Source organism: Haliotis rubra, unplaced genomic scaffold, assembly GCF_003918875.1.
Source record: "Haliotis rubra isolate DU_JTF1 unplaced genomic scaffold, ASM391887v1 Scf791, whole genome shotgun sequence".
NCBI lineage: Eukaryota > Metazoa > Mollusca > Gastropoda > Lepetellida > Haliotidae > Haliotis > Haliotis rubra.
The window spans coordinates 237,666-259,033 of record NW_025767514.1 but is presented as its reverse complement, the minus strand read 5'-3'; the positions used below and the strand labels follow the sequence as shown (position 1 = coordinate 259,033).

Genomic DNA, 21,368 nt, shown 5'->3' with positions numbered 1-21,368 from the left:
TTTGTTTTGTGTTTAAAACTAAAGTCCTTGGCAGGCAAAATGGAGACAAATATTTTGTTAAATATGTTGTTTTTCAGTGTACTGTATTATTGCATTCAGTGCTGTAATGAAGAGTTAAGCATTAAAGCCTCTTACCCTTTTGGGGTTTCAAAATACACAAATAAAGTCACCTGTACAGAGCCATCACAGCCATGTTAAAATCCCCATTCAGGAATTTTGTAGTGACATTTGCTGTATACCAGGAGTAAGTGTGATTAATTTGGCAAGAGGTTGTTGGTGTCAACCAGTTTGTGTTTAAGTTGAATGACTGGATTATTAGATTTGTTGTTCATAGTGATTTTATATCATATACATATTTTGTGACAGATTTTAAGGTAAGCTTCAATGAAATTCAGACTGCCTGCACTAACTATTAATTTTTTAAACCAGTCTGGACTGAAACATAAGCTGCTTCAATGATGGTCGTATCATATATCATATGGTACATTGATATGAATTATGGGTCTAATTTGAGGGGCTGAGGGTCTTGTGAATCTGATTAGGGTTATGTGAACCTAATATGGGACCCTGTGAATCTAATTGAATTTCAAGTGCAGGGAAAAGGGCCCACTTCCTTACTGTCATGAGTGCCTTGTACATGTTTCATAGCTGATCGTGTGATTCTCTGGCCAGAATTTGTAGCTTGGTAACAAACTTTTGAAAGTGCTATTGATGCTATTTTTGCATTGGTTTGCATATATAAATCAAATATTGTCTAACTATTGGTATGTTGCAAAATGAACTAGCAATGTGTATGTCTGTGTGTTTGTGCGTGTGTGGCATTTACATATAAAGTAGCAAAAGAAAAACTGTTAAGTCAACTTGTTTATTCAGGCCAGTCTGTGTTTATGTATCATTATCATTATTATTATTGTTTAAAGATGTAAGAGCTTTATTAATTTCCATAATACTGTTTAACCATCATTCTGTTGGTCATTTCTTTGTTAATGAATTATTATTTTTATGAACACCTTTCACACCTGTTATTTATCATAATAGCTTGCATTCTATGATGTCTGTATTTATATCCAATTCACCTCATCTTGTGATAATTAATAATGATAAATAAAACATACATTAACCATTGTCTCTTGTGTAATATTAACACTTATTCATACTGTTTGTTTCAAAAGCAATTGTCGTGATTCTAGTTTATGACTCGGATGGGTTGATGGCTGGGGGGTATGATTTTTATGGAGAAGCATGTACAATGTGAATGGCCCCCCTAAAATTTATGTACTGATAAGTGACCCCCCTGCATGTCATGTACAAAATCAATGCACACCCCACCCCCACCCTCCTCATAATTTCTAAGCACAACTTTAAACATACTTTTATGTACAAAATTGCTGATCCCCCTAGTTCCCCAGAACAAAATGGGTGACACCCCCTCCCCTCTTTAAAATTATCATTAACCCAACACACACATTATTAAAATGGGGATTGGTTTGTCGGGTTCTCAGGTTTTTCAGTTTGGGATTTATGGACAGGTTTGTCCATGCCATACCTGTGAAACGTCTGAGTGAGTGTGAGTGAATGAATGAGTATAATTTTACAGGGCTTTTAAGAATATTCCACCAATATCACACCAGAAACAGGTGCTGGTTGTATCCATGGTGGGAATCAAATATGCCTCATGACTGGCGAACATGGGCACAGCAGAGTGCAAAGCAAAGGGTCATTTGTATTATACTTGCCAGACCCAGATGTTTGATGAGTTCCAAACCAGTAATGAATTGCAACCATGGAGACAACACACTGGAAAAACACACCATTTTTATGCAGTTGCTTTGCATATTAGCATAATCTTGGCCATTGCTGGTAGCTGAGCGGCCCAGATCTTGGTCATCCCCAATTAAGGCTCCCTGTTCTTGAACTGGTGCCCTCCTCGTCTCACGTTGATACCATGTCCCCATGTAAGGCTGTTGGAAATTAATTACTGTTTCAGTCGGAGATACTCAATTACAGCTTTAATCACATTGTCCTTTTTCATTAACAGAGAATGCCTAATAACTTTGATACTTTGTTTTATCTGTAAGCATGTAATGTGTGCTAACTGTGCAGATATTGTATATCCTTCATAGTTAAACTCGCAGAACTATGGTATGACCAGAAATTATTGAGAATTTTAGGAATATGTTTAATTGGATTTCTAGTATAAACAACCTTGACCAGCTATCAAGTGCTTGGTTTCATTCAAGAGAAACAACTCCGTTAATCCTTTTTCATTAGTTTGTGAAGAGTTACCCCCCTTTGTTTACTTGCTAGCAGACGACATTTTGAGTGATCCTCAGTATGGATGATTTAGAGAAGAGGAAGTTGATTTTAGAGTATTATAACAAGGACATCAGATCAGCTAAAGTGATTTCAAGTAGAACAGGCATCCCTTTGTCCACTGTTTATGTGTTTTTACAAATATTGCAAATGGATATGGCATTGAGCACCAGTGAGGCACAGGTAGGCCCAGAATATTGACTGTCGGTGACAGGAGGCGGCTTGGTATTCTTGTTTCTAAACACAAACGAAGGAGTTTAGAAAACTTAAGGCTGGATATGATTGATAGAGGAACTGTGGCTGTCTGTAAGGAGACAATTAGAACTGAGCTGCATGCAATGGGTTGGCAGAAAAGTCGAGGAATTCCATCACCGATCATGAAACCTGAACAAAAAGGAGCGAAGGTTGAACTGGTGCTTACAGCATAGAAATTTTAACTGGGACAATGTGATTTTCTCAGATGAAAGTTCTGTGTGGCTGTTTCCTAATACACTGAAATTCTGGACCAAACAAACTGAAAAATCTTTGTATCAGCGCCCAAAGTACAGTCCGAAATGTAACGTGTGGGGTGGCATATCTGTGTTAGGGGCAACGCCCCTCTGTGTATTTGAAGGGAATATGAACAGTGATCGGTACACAGATATTCTCGAGGGACATTTACTTCCATCTGCTCACGTGTTCTATGGAAAGTTTTGGATTTTCCAGCAGGACAACGACCCAAAAAATCGTTCAAAGCATTCACAGGCCTGGTTTCGGACCCAAAATATGACATTATAAGATTGGCCAAGCTATAGCCCTGACCTAAATCCAATAGAAAATGTTTGGGGACTTATGAAGGAAAGTGTCAACGAGAAAAATCTGACAAATATTGCTGAAATGAAAGACTGACTTACTGAGTTTGGTTTTACGCCGCTTTTAGCAATATTCCAGCAATATCACGGCGGGGGACACCAGAAATGGGCTTCACTCATTGTACCCATGTGGGGATTCGACCCCGGGTCTTCGGTGTAACGAGCCAACACTTTAACCACTAGACTACCCCACCGCCCCCTGAAATGAAAGAAGAGGTGGTCCGATATTGGGACAGCATGGACCACGACTTTCTAACTTCTTTGATCTGTAGTATGCCCCGCCGCATTGAAGCCTGCACAGCTGCCTATGGTGACTTGACAAAATACTAACTGTTCACCTGTCTTTGAATCTGGAGTTATGTTCTGCTAATATTCACATTAACACGTGAGTAATGAGTGAAAAAAAAAAAAATTAAAATCTTTATATTCTCAATAATTTCTGGTTGTACTGTAAGATTACATGCAAACCAATATATGCACAGTGTGGAAACAAAGTCAAAGTACACACATGGACTCGACATGCACACTCAAGACGCAAACACAAATTACATAATATGGATTTGATAAAAAACGAATATGCATACACAGAGAAATAAATCCACAAAGGAAGAGTGAGTGAGTATGGTTTTACGCTGCATTTAGCGATATAACCACTAGGCTATATCCCATCTCCAATGACAGAGACTTGTAAATATCGAGCCTGCAGCAGATAATCAAGGGACTGATACTGTAAGCAACTATCCATGCCGACGAAATATTACCCTGAGCACCCTCAAGATCACATACGAAGCCTAAGACCCAAGTATTTTATAGGAGGATCCATTCCCTCCAGTCAGCTTGTGGTTGTGGTCCTGGCTTGGGGACGGTGTGGCTGCTTGTTCTAGTCAAGCTTTTGCCATTGGGACGGTGTGGCTGCTTGTTCTATTCAAACTTATGCCAGTTTCATGGTGCTTGCCCATTGTTACAGAGCTGTGTTCCTGCGATCAGGAGGCCATTAAATAAGAATAAAGTAGTACAGGAAAAAGGCACAGTTCACAGCAGCCGAATGTAATTGAAGACAAAATGTCTAACCCTGTCAAGGGCCGATGATTAACAAACCATGCTGATTAGCTGAGCACATACACATACACACACGTGCACGTCGTCATATGAGCGAAATATTCTCAAGCACGACGTTAAACCCAATTTCACCTCACCTCACTAAAGATCTCTGACAAGACAGCCGGCAAGATGCAAAAACAACCATTTCAGTCAGCTGAGGGCAATTGTCAAAACTCGACTCTCAATGGAGCCAGTCATACCCTTGGCTTGGTGAGTTACAGAGGAAATGAACGCTGCGACCCAACCTCTTGGAAAATACTAAAAGATAGATGATTGGACTGGACAGGAAATTCGGGACTTCTAGAACATACGGGTACCTGATCTACAGAGTAACTTGACTCACGACAATAAAATGGTACTTGACCTATACTAAGCAAACCTGAAAATTGGTTGCCGACGGGTTACTATAGAAAGAAATATTAAAAAATATAACACACCAACCAATAAGTCAAGCTCAGTTAGACCTAAGTTAGAACAAGATAATACACGTCCATTAATATTCACTGGCGAAAGTTTCGACATGACCGCCTAGTAAAAGCACAACCCGTATACGTAACGGTCTAGCAAGGGTTACCAATGCTGTTTATATACGTTTGAGTTGCTGTCCATCTCTCAGAAATAATTGCTGCATGAGTGAGTATGGTTTTACGCCGCTTTTAGCACTATTCCAGCAATATCACGGCGTGGAACACCAGAAATGGGCTTCACACATATGTACCCATGTGGGGAATCGAACCCGGTCTTCGGCGTGACGAGCGAACGCTTTAACCACTAGGCAGCCCTCTCTCAGAAATAGAGTTTGTTTGGCCTTCGCTTTTACATCTCTTGGCTTGGAGATCTACGACAAAAGAGGATCTAACTGCAATTCGTGTTTTAATCGAGCCTGGGCTGGGGCATGGTCTTGACATTCCAGTACCCAGAGAGCAATGGATTCAGGCTGATAGCAAGGTTGGCATACCTTGTCATAAGGTCGGCATACCTTGTGACCGAGATGAGATGCCTTCTTCAACTCTTATTTCATTTTAGTATGTGTATGAATCTTAGCGGATTGGGTAGAATTTTGTACAGCCATCTGTCGATCTTACATGAGTCCCACTGGGCCTGCCATCTTTGGGCTATGGGTGCTTTGATTTTGCTTTTTATCTCTTGTTTTGTTGTTGTTTTTCTGAAGGGAATAGACTTTCTACAGACAGCTTCGATAGTGTGTCTAATTTTATCATTTCTGCGAATATCGTTGTGAGACGAGATCCAACCCATCTCCCCAAGTTGCCTTGGTCCGATGGCTTAGTATATTGGTATAGAATATCGTTGACTGTGTTTGGTTAAGCTTAGCCATAGGCCCCTTAACCAGAGGCACGGACGCCGGAGGGAGCATCTGCGCCTGCGCTGCCCCACCGGGAATAACCTGAACTGTGTTTTCTAAAATAAGGAAAACACAACTAGCAAACTAACAACTAACCCGCTATCCAAGATGGAAGTACCAAAATATAGAGCTGAACATAAGCTACCCAAAGGTAACAATAAACAGATACAGCCGGCTATGTACAAATTCGTAAAGTGGCAAAAATAACCCCATATACGTGAGAAATATCCACATCTACAAGGTGATCTACTGCGTGCAAATCCAAGTGACTATAAAACACCTCTAAGACATGAATAAACTACCAGATAACATACAATATAAAATGCACAGGTGCTCTTTGGGCAATATTTTCTTAATAACAACGTAAATATTTTGAAAAGTGTTTTGATTTGCGACAGTTTCTGTGACTTTCAACATACGCATGATGAATGTATGCGATTAAAATTTGAATTATGTTGTTTGGTTGTATACGGAATTAGGAATTATTCCATTCACAAGGTGCTATGAATTTCATGCAAGCACGCAATTTCGCGAAAGCGTTTTTGTGTTTTTGTATGATGTGCACGTGAACATAGTCGGGATAAAATTCCAAATTTACCGTAAAACGTGTCAGTGTGTTATTCTACATTTCAGTGATAAAAACCAGACCGAAAGTTGTTTTGATATTGTTTGAAACGTATTTTAACATGCAGCGTCTGACAGGAACAGCCACGTGTAAGCGGGACGTTAGACGTTTGAAGTAGTAAGAGTGAGTGAGTGAATATGATTTTACGCCACTTTTAGCAATATTCCAGCAATATCACTGCGGGGGACACCAGAAATGGGCTTCACACATTTTACCCATGTGGGGAATCGAACCCGGATCTCCGGCGTGACGATCGAACGCCTTTAAGTAACCACTATATTATAGGCTACCTCACCGCCCCGAACTGGACAGAGCATTGTGGTCCGAGCTTAAGTTCACGAACGAGCTTCAAAGTCAGTAATTTAGTAATTTACAATCCATATATCGACAGACAGATAGAATTAATGACAGACGTCGATGTGGTCGACCAGGGGCGACAACTGGCGCACAAGACCGTTTCATCGTTGACTTTTTGGATACCCGATTTCTCGATCGCAAAGGTGTTCAGATTCCCTTTCGGTTTTTGCAGCTGAACTTTTGTCCACTTTGCAATCCTTGAGATAGGTAGAAGAACGACCATGAAGCAGTAGTTATCCTTATAGGTTCCATGGCAGCAATTAAAGCTATAGAAGCTGGTGCAAATGGATCCAGAGATGACATTGTTCATGAGATATTAAAGTTGGATGCTGGACATACTGGAATACATGGGAATGATATAGCAGATAATTTGGCCAAATCCGGATTACTGTAATGTATATCCTGAAAACGTTTTATCGAAATATACTCAGTAGCAAAAAAACGTCAGTACGAATTCAAAATTAGATAGGCATTGTAATCAAATCATTGGCACCTGGAACCACACTCTGAGAAAGGCCTGGTGCAAAAAAATCGGCTGTGTTCGGCCTTGGTATGACATTATTCAGTCTCCTCTGAATTTCATCCAAAACATGTTCAATTGGGTTTAAATCAGGACTAAGGGCTGGCCACTGCATAATGTTGACATCGTTCTGCTGTAGGAAGTGCCGTGTAGCTCTGGCAGTATGGGCCCGGGCGTTATCATGCTGGAAAATGTTGTTCCGGTGACGTGCGAAATGTGGTATGACGTGGGGTCTGAGAGCTTGGTCGATGTAGCGCACCGCTGTGATGCCGCCTCCTCACCCTGGACCAAGGTTCTGGAACACCATATATAGGACACCACTCTCTGGTTCAGGCCTATTCCACCCCATACCATGATGCTTGCACCTCCCCATGAGTCTCTTTCCATAACACATTGGTCTGAGTAACGCTGGCCACGTCGTCGCCATATTCTTGTTCTGCCATCTGCAGTTGATACGCAGTACCGACTCTCATCTGTGAACAGAACAGTTCTCCATTGCCTGTATCGCCAGTACTGATTGGCCTTCCGTGTGTTCCCACTGTCTGGCGTGCTGTTTCGGATGCCTGGATGAAGGGATTCTGTACATGCTGTCGCACAACATGGCGGTCTTGTCGTTTTGTGGTGAGTCTGGTGACCCTTGGTCTACCAGTACAGGGGCGATCATTTGTGGCGATGTTGGTGGCCCGGAAAAGTTGCTGCAGCCTGTAGATGGTCCGAACGTTGATTGGCAACGGCTTGTGCCATGTGGCCAGCTTCAAGTCTTCCTAGCGCCTGGGTCCTCTCAGCTGTCGCGGCATCCTGCTGACGTTGTAATGTGAATGTTTCAACCAGGTTTGGGGGTGCATTTTATAGGGCTGGTCCTTGTGAACAGAACGTGCAGCAAGAGTTGCATGAAAAACATGGAGAACACCGTACCATCTCCGAGATCAGGTTGCGTTTTTGAGACCATTTCCTGGGTTCCATTCTGAGTTTGGGAAGGAATGTCTTTGCTCAGGTAAAGTTGGAGATGTTGTCAAAAATATACAATCAAAACATTAAATGAGTTTACAGTTATCCGTTTCGGCGAAGGAAAATTCCGAGCTGACGTTTCTTTTGCTGCTTAGCATATGTTACAAGTAGCAAGCATACACTCCGAAACGTCGTGTTATTCACAATAAAGAAGTGCTGACATCCTTAAATCTTGCTTTTCTTATGTTACAAGGAGTTGGCAACAGTTATGGGATGCAGGTACTACCGGCCGACATATGTACAAACTTAGACCATATTTAAAATCTGGTCATAAAAATTCGTCGTCGTGAAAGGCGTGATGAGATCATTCTGACGCGTCTCCTACTTAGACACTGTGGGCTAAATGCCTACAGGAATATTATTGATAAGACTGGCTCTTCTAAATGTGGCCATTGCAATTTGGAGACGCCTGAAAATACTGAACACTATCTAATTACATACCCTGGGCACTATGATAACAGCATAAGACAAAATCTCAAAAGGTCTGTACTTGAAGTTGATGATAGGTTTTCTTTAGTAACAGTATTGGGCCCCCAACATCATGTATGGGTCTATGCAACGGGCAGTTTGAGAGTTTGTCTCATCATCTGGTAAATACGAATGCAATTTAGACAGGTTCTCAAATGGCTTAGTTCTGTGATTTTAAATAATGTTAACACTCCTACTGCTTTTTAATGAATGAGTATTTCCTGTTTCAGAAATGGAAGTGATTACTTTTACGTCTCGTTTATGTTATCTAAACGATTCCTTTCGTCGATAATAACCTGTGATTTATAATAAATCAAGTCAATGTGTTGGGCGTAAATAGGCCTCTTATTGGCACAACACACGTCGCCCATAAACTATAAAACCAACCAACCAATGTTTCATCAGAACGGCTGTGTTACGAATCCGTGGTCAAAGTGACTCTCAAAGTGAAGATGAGCTTCACAGAGCTATGTACAGGTGTTAAAGTGGGTAGACAGACGATTCGTAATCGGTTGCAATGGTGGAACTTGCATGCCGACGTCCACGTTTGACGGAACGTCACATGACTGCAAGACGTTGGTGTCAAAAGGTGCAGCGCTGGGCCAATCGTCGTTGGGCAAACATAATTTTTTAAACCCAGGCGTGTAGCAATTATAGCAAACCAATTTTTTCGTGTAAACCCGATAGGTTGCCTTTCATTTTTTATGAGACCTGAAGTGTTATCGTTTGACGTTTGATGATTTCAATAACTTCAAAATGTTGTAACTTTATCTTATCACTGCAGGGAGAATGGGATGGAATGGACCAAGTTGACATTGGACGCTGACTAGGAGTATGGCTAAAAAACTTCGGGGTTGCCATGAGAACAGGGTAGGATTCACGCGATATATTTTGATTTGGCAGTCATTGAATTTCCTCTTTAAATAATCCTACAACCCTAATGAATATCCTTTTAAATAGTATATTTTTGTGCGTTTGGTTGTTAGAATTAAGAACTGAAATGTTACGGACCATTTGCGGCGCTGCTTCAGCAAGGATGGAGAAAGGTGACACACCAAATTACTTAAATTGTCTTGAAAAATAATTAGGATTTGTGTTTTTTTGTTTATATGATTGATTTCTAAATACTATTTTCAATACTGAAGTGAAAGTACTAATGCATATTTTGTTTCTGTGTTTTGCGTGAAAGTATTGAAAAAAATGTGTTTGATATTTCTTTATGATCAAACTTTACAAATGCATTTTAATGTTTAAAAATTTAGCGTTTTTGTTGTACATCGTATATGCAAAGTTGAAAGCGGATTTATACACGGCTCGAAGAGTAGAACTGTGTAAATGTACGTCGTTTATAAATTTCAATTTGTTTTTTTCACGATACAAAGGAGTCATCTCCCCTCTTTACGGAACCTTATTTGGGTTCAAGATATTTTTATGGATTTTTTGGGTTGATTAATGAACTGAAATGGGCTTGATTGAATATCTTGTAATACGCATATACCATTAAAATGAAGAACAATGTGTTTCTTTGCAATAAAGTCTAGGTCATTGACACCGAAAAAATTGAAAGTTTATAGCGCCTGCGCAACCGGAAGTAACGAGGGTATTCAATATGGCGGCGGAAGGACAACTTTCGCCTGCCGAACCCGTACCGACAGACTCAAATGCACCGGTAAAGGAAGAAAATACTGCGATTGATATTGGTGCACAGTATGGCAGATGGATAGAGTTGAAAGAAGACTTGCAGTGTGGAAATGACACCTTGGCAAAGTTGCTTCTTGACATTTGGTACGCTGGTTGAGGTGGAAGTTCTATAAATAAACTGGGATTGTTTGGGTTTCGATTATTATATTTATGCAGTCAGATCCCTCTCCATTCATGCATTTTGATTATATCTGTTTGCAACAAAACATTAAATTATGTTGAAGTCAGATTATGTAATTTGCACTGGAAACAAAAGAAAATAAATAATTTAGAAAGTAAATTGTGGAGGAGACCTAAAATATATTCCCGTTGTTGTCTGATTACCTGATATGTCTGGGAAAAACTAAGTTCATGGCCATACCCGGTAAAGACAGTTTGAAATTTTGCCAATAGTTACACATTCAAGTTAATTCAGCTGTTTCTGCCATAATCACATTAGCTGTCACCTGAAAGAATAATATATATTTAACATGCTGAATCCATGTTAAGTCAGAACAAATGTCCTTTTGTAGTGTTTAGGTTTCAAGTTTGCTTTTCATGTGAAGAAAAGTGCACTTTGCAGAAACAGGAAAATTCATTTGAACACATATATAGTATGTTTGCTGTTACTGACAGATGATAGATTATATATGTCAGAGCATGTTATGCCATCAAGTTAGAGAGCTGTTCATTGTTGATATTCTGAGGTACTCATATAGACAAGACGCTAGGACTGCACGTTATTACCAGTTTACCGGTATACCGCAGTGTGCTTTTCAAATGGTAGGGTATTGTAATATTTCTTCTGAGAACAGGTATATTGGGTAAAGAAGTTTTTGTGATTATCTTTATGGTTTAAATTAAAATCTGCACAGACTTTCCTTCACAACAGATGTTTTACTTCCTTATTCAATGACAAAAATATAAATTTATAAAAAAAGTCAACAGAGTCCTTGGCTATGCAACCTAAGTTATCAGAGCCATAACAATTATTTTTAGGGACTGATAATGTAGAAAATTGGATCGACATGTACAATTAATGTCACCTACTGTCAAACACCTTAGTTCCCAATATATTGCAATACATATCGCAATACAGGTACCTAAATCGCAATATGTTGCAAAACAATTTATTTGCCAATACACAGACCTACAAGACAGACCTGCTCGGTGCTTCATCACAATACCACTAAAATAATATCAGCAGTAAAGTCGTCACTTGGGAATTACGACCCATTTGTCTGGGCTTATCTTTAGTCATAGATACAAAGCATCTATGAAGTGGATTCAGAATTGCCTTTGTCAGATAGAGCTCAGTGCTTACTTAACTACAGGAAAAAAAGAGTCAAGAATCACCAATATGTCAAAAGTGTAAAGGTTTCTGTTTATGCTATTTGGCTCACTCATTCTAATAAATCATTAGAAAAGGAAGATATTAAGATATTTTCCTAAAATAAATATGACTTCTATGGAAATATGTTTTGTTACTATAGACTTTTGTGATATAAGGTTTGCTAAAAACGTGTGAATACTCCTTAACTTAGATTGTAAAGTGTCATGTGCAGAGTTGTATCCCTTACCTCTACCAAGTCTGGGTCTACTTGAAATATGATTTTTGGGTAATGAGCACCATATTTTGAGCTGCTTTCCTAATGCTTTGAATGATTATACTCACACACCTACATAGTGTGAAATAATGTTTAAGCTGAGTTTATGAGACAAAGAGAAATTGGCTCCACTGAGGCTTCAGACCATCGGCAATCACAGACTGAAGTATGACTGGAGTAACATTGACAACTTTCAAGTTTGTTTAAAAAAAGTTTATGGTGTTTATATTAATAACAATTTTGGCACAGTGTAAGTCTGTTAATCTGGACTCAGAATTTTCCAAAAACATGTGGCTTTGTCAATCAGAATTAGATTCCAGTACCCCACGTTTTTGATTAAACTGAGGCCAAACTGTTGTTTGAGATGGAGATTTACAGACTTTATGCCACCCAAATCCGATTGATGTCAAAATAATATAAATATAAATATCTATTTTCAAATGTGTTTTTCTGTATATTTCCCCGAAATTCTAAAGTAGATTGGAAAGGAATATGTTTTTTCAGTTTAGAATTGAATTTTCTTTTTTTGTTGATCATGTTTATAACATCAGGAACAACATGTACTGAAGTCTGCTTTCCATTTTTTGGACATATAAACTTTCAGGTGGTTGGCATTTTAATGAATTTAAAAAAAACCAAAAACCAGTCTGGCCTGAGGAATAGGTTATTCTGACATGAGACCTTGCAGAGTGTGTGTCATCAACCTCTAGTGCATGAATCCTGTTGGGGTGGTGGGTGGCCTAGTGGTTAAAGCGTTCGCTCATCACGCTGAAAACCCGGGTTCGATTACCCACATGGGTACAATGTGTGAAGCCCATTTCGATGTTCCCCGCCGTGATATTGCTGGAATATTGCTAAACGCGGCGTAAAACCATACTCACTCACTCACTCACTCACTGTTGAATCCCCTCTTGTGCCATCAGCCACAGTTTTGATTTTTTTCTGGCTTCCTTGTCATAGCTGGAATAGTGCTGATTTATGTAACTTTGAATAATGCAACATTTACTATGTCATGTACTAATTCACTTTTCATGGCTGAATATACTATCCTAAATATTTTCAGTGCAAAGAAGTTCAGAAACAAGAAAAACCTGTAAGTGTATTATTTTTCATCATGGCTTTTGTTTTATGTTTATTTTCTCCACAACAATGTTGATAGGGGATATGGAAGAAAGAGTTTGTCTGTTAGTCATTTTGTCCCTCTCTTAAGAAAAAAAGAAAAGAAATTCGACCCGTGAAAATCCGGGGTAAAATAGGTCTTCAGCAACCCATGCTTGCCACAAAGGTGACTATGCTTGTCGTAAGAGGCGACTAATGGGATCGGTTGGTCATGTTCGCTGACTTGGTTGACATGTATCATCGGTCCCCAATTGCGCAGATCGATGCTCATGCTGTTGATCACTTGATTGTCTGGTCCAGACTCGATTATTTTACAGACCGCCGCCATATAGCTGGAATATTGCTGAGTTTGGCGTAAACTAAACTAAAAAATTCCAATGTGCAAAATATGTGCCATTACAAAAGAAAAACGTAGAGAAGTCTTCATAGTGATGTGCAGCACATTATGCTCTGTAGTGGTGTTCCAATTAATTGAAATAATCGAAGATTGGTCGCAGTTACCAAAAGACCTAGCAATCGATCACATTTTTCCATAATCAAACATAAACGATTTTGGAACTACTGTTTTAGTCTTTGAAATACTTGACAATGGAACATATCTTAGAAGTAGTCAGGGCCTGAAAACATGTTTAATTCTTAGAAAACTCACTTCACTAACTAAGAAGGCATGACTGAATATTTCTCTAAGACTCCAGGAAGTTTATGTTCATGATATATTATCTTCGAAATAAAATGGAATCTTCCAAAGCGTGCATGTGAAGATATTTGAAAAGATAAATACAATACTCCACAAGTTGCTAATATTAATGAAGTAGTAGTCATTAAAATATATTGTGAACATTCTTTTGCATAATATATAATTTCCTACCTGAAGAAAAGTTGGGCAAAATGTACTCTCTCTCTCTCTGACCGTTGCACGTTGCTCTAACTGACATGTGCTCTGTGAGCGCATCACCAGTTGCCTAAATGGCTTGTTTATAAGGGGAGATAATTTGTAATCAATAATGTCTAATGATGCAAACCACTAAGCAATTAAAAGAAGTTTCTACGGTTCTAGAAAATACATAGCATATTTTGTTACTACAGTAGAACATGGATATAGCGAACACCGATATAGCGTACAAACGGATATAGCGAACAAATTTAAAAGTCCCGTCAACAGTCCTTTATAATATAATTAAAACTATACGCGAATAACGAACTCGTGAGTAGCGAATTAACGGCTATAGCGAACTGATTTACTACCCCCAAGACCCAATTAACGACGGGATTAGCGAACTCACTCAGTGTCAGCTCAGCCACTTAGGGGTACAGTATACATCAATCTTGTTGGCGGTGAATCAACATTGATTGATGGTCATTAATTAATTAACAAAACAAACATATCGTGTTTAACCCATTCAACAACCGTTTTTGTTGACGAGGACGGTATCCATTGCCATAGTGTGATTGGCTGCCTTAGGTCACGTGTCTGATTTTGACCAATCACGATCCTTATAGCAGACTGTGGCGAAAAAGCGTCATTAGAAACCAATCTTTATCCAATAAAATCGCTTCGAAAACGGAGGTATTTCCGTTGTTGTGTCATGTTAACGAACGGAAAGCCTGATTACATAAAAATGAAAATATAAAAGAAAAAGGCAGGGGCATGTTATGACATGTCACAAATGGAAAAAAAATCGCTACAGTTTTTGCTTCTTTCGTGGTTTATCTGGACATTATAAATGTTAGCTTGCATTTTCATTAAAAAATAAATTTATTTAAGTTGTAGTTGTATTATTTCAATTTTATTATTAAAATAAACTTCATATTTATCAACATGATATAAGTAATGTCTGTGAATGTCTACATCTCTACAATCCAAGATGGTGGTCAAATGTGAATAACGAACAACGGATATAGCGAACTAAATTTCTTGGTCCCTTGGAGTTCGTTATATCCGTGTTCTACTGTAGTTTCAAATGAAAGTGCCACCAAGCAAATCTGTACTAGTTTACACCTCTGGCATACATTTATAACACTATAAAACACATGATACACGAACGAACAGTGTATACAACTTAAAACTCAGTAATCATAATAATATTCAGATTTCTTATGTTTCAGAACACCTGTTTAAACAGTATCTACAAAATAATATATGTTACATGAAGTCATCTCTCTGGGAAATAGAAAGATACATATCTCAGCTACAAATGACTGATTTCATACAATATCACCATACTCACTCACAGTGATTTTCCTAATAATAATAAACGCAAAAATTATTGGTGTATGCATTTCTAACATACAGGTAAACATGATTGTCAATAATCCTCTGGTACACAGATTCCATAAAATTTCAGAACATACACTGATTCAACAGTATCCTGCCACAATATTTGTATGGGTTTGTTGTGGTATAACTGAGTGTCTATACTTCAAATTGTCACTTGAACGATATTTAATCAGTGGATTCCACCTCAAAAAGTTTGCTAAGTAATTTCTCGCAGGCTAATTAGTATTAGTATATAATCAGAACTGACTTTGTAAATATTCTTAGCAGCACACGCCCTTCAGTTGTATTTTGCATCTGTTTGACCATTGTTTTGCCATGTTTGACACTTAGCATATAATATGTCACTTCATGAGATCAAGTGTTTGTTGGTTGTTGTCATGTGTAATGGTTTTGAAAGCATGATATGTAATTGTAAACCATGAAAAACAAGCAAAGGCAATGTATTTATGTTTAAGGTTTGTATTTTATCTTGGGTTGGATGAACTGTATTTTCAGACCAGTAACCATGGTAACAGTGTTGAAATATTTGTCTCATTTTTTGTTTCAGGTATGAGATCAAAGATGAAGAGCTTGAATCTAAGTCTTCTATGGGTAAAGGCAGCACTCGGATTACTGAGCAGCGGTAAGTGTACTGATGAGTGATCAAAGTGTATTCTGGTAATCAGTACAGCTGCAACAAATCCACTGCAGCCTGATAATTATGAGTTGTGAGGAACATATAATCTTTGTGCCATATAGACAGTGGCTAATAATAACATATGTAATGGCACTTATTTGATGCAATGCTTTTCAGATCAGGCCAAATAAAAAAAATGTTGTGGTTCCAATTTTTTTTTTTTACATATTTCTTTTAGAAGTAAAGTACAAACTAATAACACATTTATCAATGTGTAATTGTTTATTCAATCAAGCTTGCGGCCATCATATCGACTTTCTCTATCAGAATGACAGATATCTGTTGGTGCCGGGGAAAAAACAATGAAAGCTTATTTTATTCATTCTGCTTAAAACAAATATGGTCGGCACCAGAATTCAAGGGTCGGTCGGGTAATCGGAACCACAACATTTATTTTTTTTAGGCCTCAGTGGAAAAGTCATTTAATGTTTTTTCATTTTCTTGGAAGCAGGAGGGATGAAAAGAAATTTAAATTTAACTTTTGAGTGAGTGATTTGTGTTTAAATTTGCCATAAACAATGTTCTAGTTATGTCACAGTGTGTCGTCAGGTAAATAATGTTGGGAGATCTGAAACGATTCACATCTGTGATGTTTATCATGGGTATGGTGCTGACAATCACAGCTACATAATTGGGTCAAACCTGGATTTAAACCCATGATCATGGGTTTTTCACATGCCCAAGGGATGAGACTGCACAGGGCAATGTGGTGTTTTCGATGGCTGAGCAACTTGTGCCCTCTGTAACACTTGAAGTAAACATGGAGAAAGTTATCACTTAAATGTAAGAACTACAGATAATGTATTAAGAAGGTATCTTGCCAAGAACAGACTGAAAATAGTGTTAACTTATTTGCCTTATCGGACTCATATATTTTTATGCCCCCACCATATATGGCTGGGAGTACATAAGGTTACCCTCCGTGTCTGTCCGTATGTCCGTCCGTACGAAACAGGGAATGTACTCTATCTACTTCTCCACAAAAAACGCTGTGTGGAATTCAATGAACTTATACATGGGCTTTCTTGGGACTCGAATGGTGTGCATCTCATATTTTGTTTTTGTATTTTATTGTTTTTTTTGTAAGTTTAAAAACATTTGACCTTAGGTACATTTTGCCTAATTTCTCTATGATGATAGTGTTATAGGGGATGAAGTCTATCCACTTCTCCACAAAAGCTGCTCAACAGAATTGATTGAGCTTCTACGTGTGTTTCATTGGGACTCTACAGGTGTGCATCTCATACCTTGTTCATCCAATTTCTTAATTTTGTCACTTCTACAGATGTTTGAACTTAGTTGAAGTTGGTTCTATTCATCCTGTTCGTATTTATTTTATAATCAACCATGATATTTATTTAGTAGAAATTAATCACCAGAGCACACTCGTGTAGGGAACTCTTCCTACAGCAGCGGGGGCATCCGTGTCCCTGAAGAGGCTGAATATTGAAGGATATTCATAAAAATTCAGCTCCTAAAATACTGCATAAGGCACTGTGATTCTTCACACATTGTATCCATGTGGGGAATCGAATCTGGGTCTTTGGCATGAAGATAATTCAGCTCCTAAAATACTGTAACTTAGTCAAAGGCACTTCATTTCAATGTGTGGATTTGTGTACCAGAAACCTATAATTTAGGCTCATATCCTTTGTGGCAGTGATTATGTTTTTTTGTCGGCACCAGATCTGGTCTGATGGGTTTTACTTCACTGGTAAAGGTGGTAAATGTCTAAGACCTACACCGCTGCAGATTTTCCTTCAACATCAAACTGACACACTAATATTACTGTTTGAAGAGGACCTGTGAGGATCTGGGTTAGAATTGATCTTCAGTAACCCATGCTTGTCGTAAGAGGCGACTAATGGGATTTGGTGGTCAGGCTCACAGACCTGGAAAGCATTTCACAACCTCAGATAATAGTTTTGTTCTTCAAATTCTAACTAATATTTTGACCCTTAGAAAAAGAAATTTATATTGTGCTTTTGTAGATTTCACAAAAGCATTTGACACAGTCTGGATAACTGGGCCTCCTTTCACAAAGAACTAAGGTGATCTTAAGTCACTAAGGTAACCTTAGTGCAATGTTAAACAATGGGAGTTAAGGTTAACCTTAGTAAAGGTTGCTTCGTGAAAGGAGCCCCTAGTTGACACATGTCATCATATCCCAAGTGCATAGATCGATGCTCATGCTGTTGATCACTGGATTGCCTGGTCCAGACTCGATTATGTACAGACTGCCGCCATATAGCTGGAATACTACTGAGTGCGGCGTAAAACTAAATTCACTCATGTTTAAAGAGGCATGAAACCCTATTCACACACAAGTACTGACACATGTAAATCCTATTTTTATTTGCTCTGCTGCAGGAAACGGCCTGCCTCGATGCCAGGGACTGGTGCTCGGAGCAGTCTGACATCCCATTCTGGTAACTCGTCTCTCATGGATTCACAGGACACCAGGGACTCAAGCACCTGTTCGTTGTATGGGGATGTCAGCGAGAACTTTGGTGAGAGTGCATCAGAGAAAAAATCAGAGTCCAACAAAAATGGCTTCTCTGAAGGGTACAACAGCAAGAAGTCATCAAGAAGAAAACAGCCAAAATCACGAGTTTCTAGATATCTTGAGGATGAGAATGAAGCTATTGCTGCACATGAGAGAGGTGAAATGGAACCTGGACTGGAAGGGTATGATGCTGAATGACTTAAATGGGACCAAGATGATATGGAAAATGAGGAATTGGGTTCAAGAGACTCTTTAGATGCAAAGGAAGACAGAAGTCAATTATCAGACGATGAAACTGAAGAAGATGACCCAGACAGAGAAGAAGGAAATGAATTTCTGTCAGAGGAAGAGCTTGAGAAGCTCCTGAAAGGCAGTGAGTCAGAGTCAGATGCCAAAAGGTCGAAGAGAAAGAGGGACTCTGATAGTGATTGGATGCCTGCAATAGAAGAAGATAAGCCTCGGAGAAGACGATCTCGACGGGTGTCTAGACAGAACTCGAAAACTGCCGTTGTGAAAAGTCGAAGGTCTCTGAGAAGGAGGGTGAGTACGTCAGCTGAGGAGTCGACTGAAGTGGAGGAGGAAGTGGAGGTGAAGCGGGAGAAGATTCCAAGGGGAAGACCAAGAAAGACCAGGAAGGATAGTGTTGGTGAGGAAGAACCGAAACAAATTCCACGTTCACAGAAGCCAAAACTTATGAAGAAGTCGGGTGTTTTCAGTTGCACTGTTTGTGACAACAGTTTCACAAACAAGGAGGAAGGCAAAGAACACTTGGAATCACATTATGTCATCGACTGCAATCTGTGTACTCACAAATTCTATTCATTGCAAGCGCTTGGTCATCACCAAAGTAAAAAGCATCCTGCAAATCACAAATGTAATCATTGTTTCTTCACAGGACGGACGCGCATGGAGCTGAAGCGACATATGAGGAAAGAACACCAGGATGAGCAGACCATCCCTGGAACCACCTTGTGTCACATCTGTGGACAACAGTTCCGTTTTGTGGTCAACGTCCAGAAACATTTGATGGATGCCCATGGCATAATGGAATCGAATATGAAAACCTACATGTGTGATCAGTGTGGGAATGAGTACTTCTTGAAGCACTCACTCCGGAAACATATGCTTACTCACAAGGAGAAGAACATTGTGTGTGATTTTGAAGGCTGTGCAAGCAAGTTTTCCAGTGATGCTCAGTACAAGCGCCATTATAACACTGTGCATCTGAAAATCAAAAGACATGCCTGTCCATATGAAGGCTGTGAAATGAAATTTGCATTTAGGAAAACTATGGCTACCCATGTGAACATGGTTCATCTGAAGCTTCGTCTGTTTCCGTGTCCGTGGCAAGGATGTGAGCGAAGCTTCTATGCTAAGAAACACCTCACTGTTCATATGAGGATTCACAATGATGAGAAGCCATTTAAATGTTCTGAGTGTGACTATAAGTGTAGGCAGAGGGCAGCACTAAACTGGCATTTGAAAAAACATGGGATTGTTCCCAGATCATCCAGAAAGCCTGGAGAACGAGAAGAAGAACAAGAAAGAAGGATTCCCGGTCAACTTTAAAAGAGGTCGGAAGAGAACACGGTTCAGGAAGTCCAAAGGATTGGACTATACCGATGACCAAATTGCAAGTATTAACCAAAGATATAGTGAAATGGTGACGGGATCATCACAACAGTACCCAACAAAGAAGAGGACTCATCCGATGGAGAAGTTGATGATCCTGATGACGTACCTAAAGATACTGGAGGAACAGCAGACCAGGCCAGTTTCAGTGAAAAATTTGCTGGTGGGCAGTCAGTAGGTAACAATGTGGAGGACTTCAGTTTCGTTGAGCGGAGGGAAAGTCAGATTGTCACGCGGCCTGCTGACCTACCGCCTGGGTATGTTGGAAGGGACTTCAATTCTAATTCTCCTGCTCAAGAAACCTTCACACCAGAATTGCCAAAACGCGAAGTTGATTACACACGGCTTGATTACGACACATCACAGGCTACCCACAATGATTTTACATCTAAGCAAGTTGTTAGGGATGGAGAGTTTCAGTCAAGGGAATCAGATTTCCATGCAGCAAGAGATCCAGAATACCAGTCTGTGCAGGAGGGGGACTTTCAACAAAGTCGAGACAGTTTTTCATCTGTTCGAGAGACAAGCTTTCAACCAGTCAGAGATACAACTTTTCCAGCCAGTCGGGAAGGTAGTTTTCCTCCAATCAGAGACACCGATTATCAAGTCCGGGACACTCAGTCAGATTATCGTGGATACCCTATGAAAGAAAATCTTGACACTGATCGAGCTGGTGTTTTCCCACGATTTATCAGCAAGGATGTTTTTTCAAGCACTATCCACAGAGATGGACATTTTTCTCCCCGCCCTCCAATTAAAGAAGCATACATCACAGGCCAAGCTTTGTCTGAAGTTGATTATTCACGTTTTGCTGCCAAAAACGAGCTTTCTGCTCTTACGCACACTTCCACCTGGGTTTCAAGGGCAAATGGAAGTCCCGTCAGAGTTTGATCCTCGATCTCCAGTTCATGCAGTCATGGGAGGCAATTCTGGAAGTTACGGACAAGACCTTCACTTGTACAGTCGTGAATATAAATAAGGCATATGGACATGGCTGATGTTATATGCATGTCTTTGAGTTCCATGTTTGGAATATTATTTTTTTTTGCAAGAGTTTTGTACGTGTTCAGACTTATTTGTATTTGTGAGATACTCTGTTTTGTTGTCAGCTCAATCAGGAATGATACAGAACAATTTAGATGTTCATTGTCAAGTTCGTGAGATTATTTGGTCACGATAAAGGTGTTTTTGTTTTCATTTTGTTTATGGATGAATCGACTCCTCAAATGGGGGAATAAAAACTAATTACACGAATATTATAGGA

General features: G+C 39.3%; 2 protein-coding genes across 2 annotated transcripts; both read left to right on the top strand.

Annotated features, from left to right (window-relative positions):
* Positions 1-10,214: 10,214 nt before the first annotated feature.
* On the top strand, positions 10,215-20,858 carry LOC124261226. Its single transcript, XM_046695551.1, has 4 exons — positions 10,215-10,391; positions 12,957-12,986; positions 15,838-15,912; positions 18,337-20,858. The coding sequence occupies exons 1-4, from the start codon at positions 10,216-10,218 to the stop codon at positions 18,668-18,670; spliced, it is 615 nt and encodes a 204-aa protein (XP_046551507.1). The 5' UTR covers position 10,215; the 3' UTR covers positions 18,671-20,858.
* On the top strand, positions 18,692-20,995 carry LOC124261215 (RE1-silencing transcription factor B-like). Its single transcript, XM_046695539.1, has 3 exons — positions 18,692-19,826; positions 19,978-20,109; positions 20,157-20,995. Exons 1-3 carry the CDS (start codon positions 18,692-18,694, stop codon positions 20,993-20,995), a joined length of 2,106 nt encoding a protein of 701 aa, XP_046551495.1.
* Positions 20,996-21,368: the final 373 nt, after the last annotated feature.

What these genes read in the sequence shown, in the direction of transcription:
- LOC124261226 (XM_046695551.1), top strand. Translation starts at nt 10,216, where the DNA reads ATGGCGGCGGAAGGACAACTTTCGCCTGCCGAACCCGTACCGACAGAC. An exon ending in TTCAGAAACAAGAAAAACCT is followed by an intron (nt 12,987 to 15,837) that starts GTAAGTGTATTA and finishes TTTTTGTTTCAG; the next exon opens with GTATGAGATCAAAGATGAAG. An exon ending in ACTCGGATTACTGAGCAGCG is followed by an intron (nt 15,913 to 18,336) that starts GTAAGTGTACTG and finishes GCTCTGCTGCAG; the next exon opens with GAAACGGCCTGCCTCGATGC.
- LOC124261215 (XM_046695539.1), top strand. Translation starts at nt 18,692, where the DNA reads ATGGAAAATGAGGAATTGGGTTCAAGAGACTCTTTAGATGCAAAGGAA. An exon ending in TCCGTGTCCGTGGCAAGGAT is followed by an intron (nt 19,827 to 19,977) that starts GTGAGCGAAGCT and finishes GATTGTTCCCAG; the next exon opens with ATCATCCAGAAAGCCTGGAG. An exon ending in TACCGATGACCAAATTGCAA is followed by an intron (nt 20,110 to 20,156) that starts GTATTAACCAAA and finishes TCATCACAACAG; the next exon opens with TACCCAACAAAGAAGAGGAC.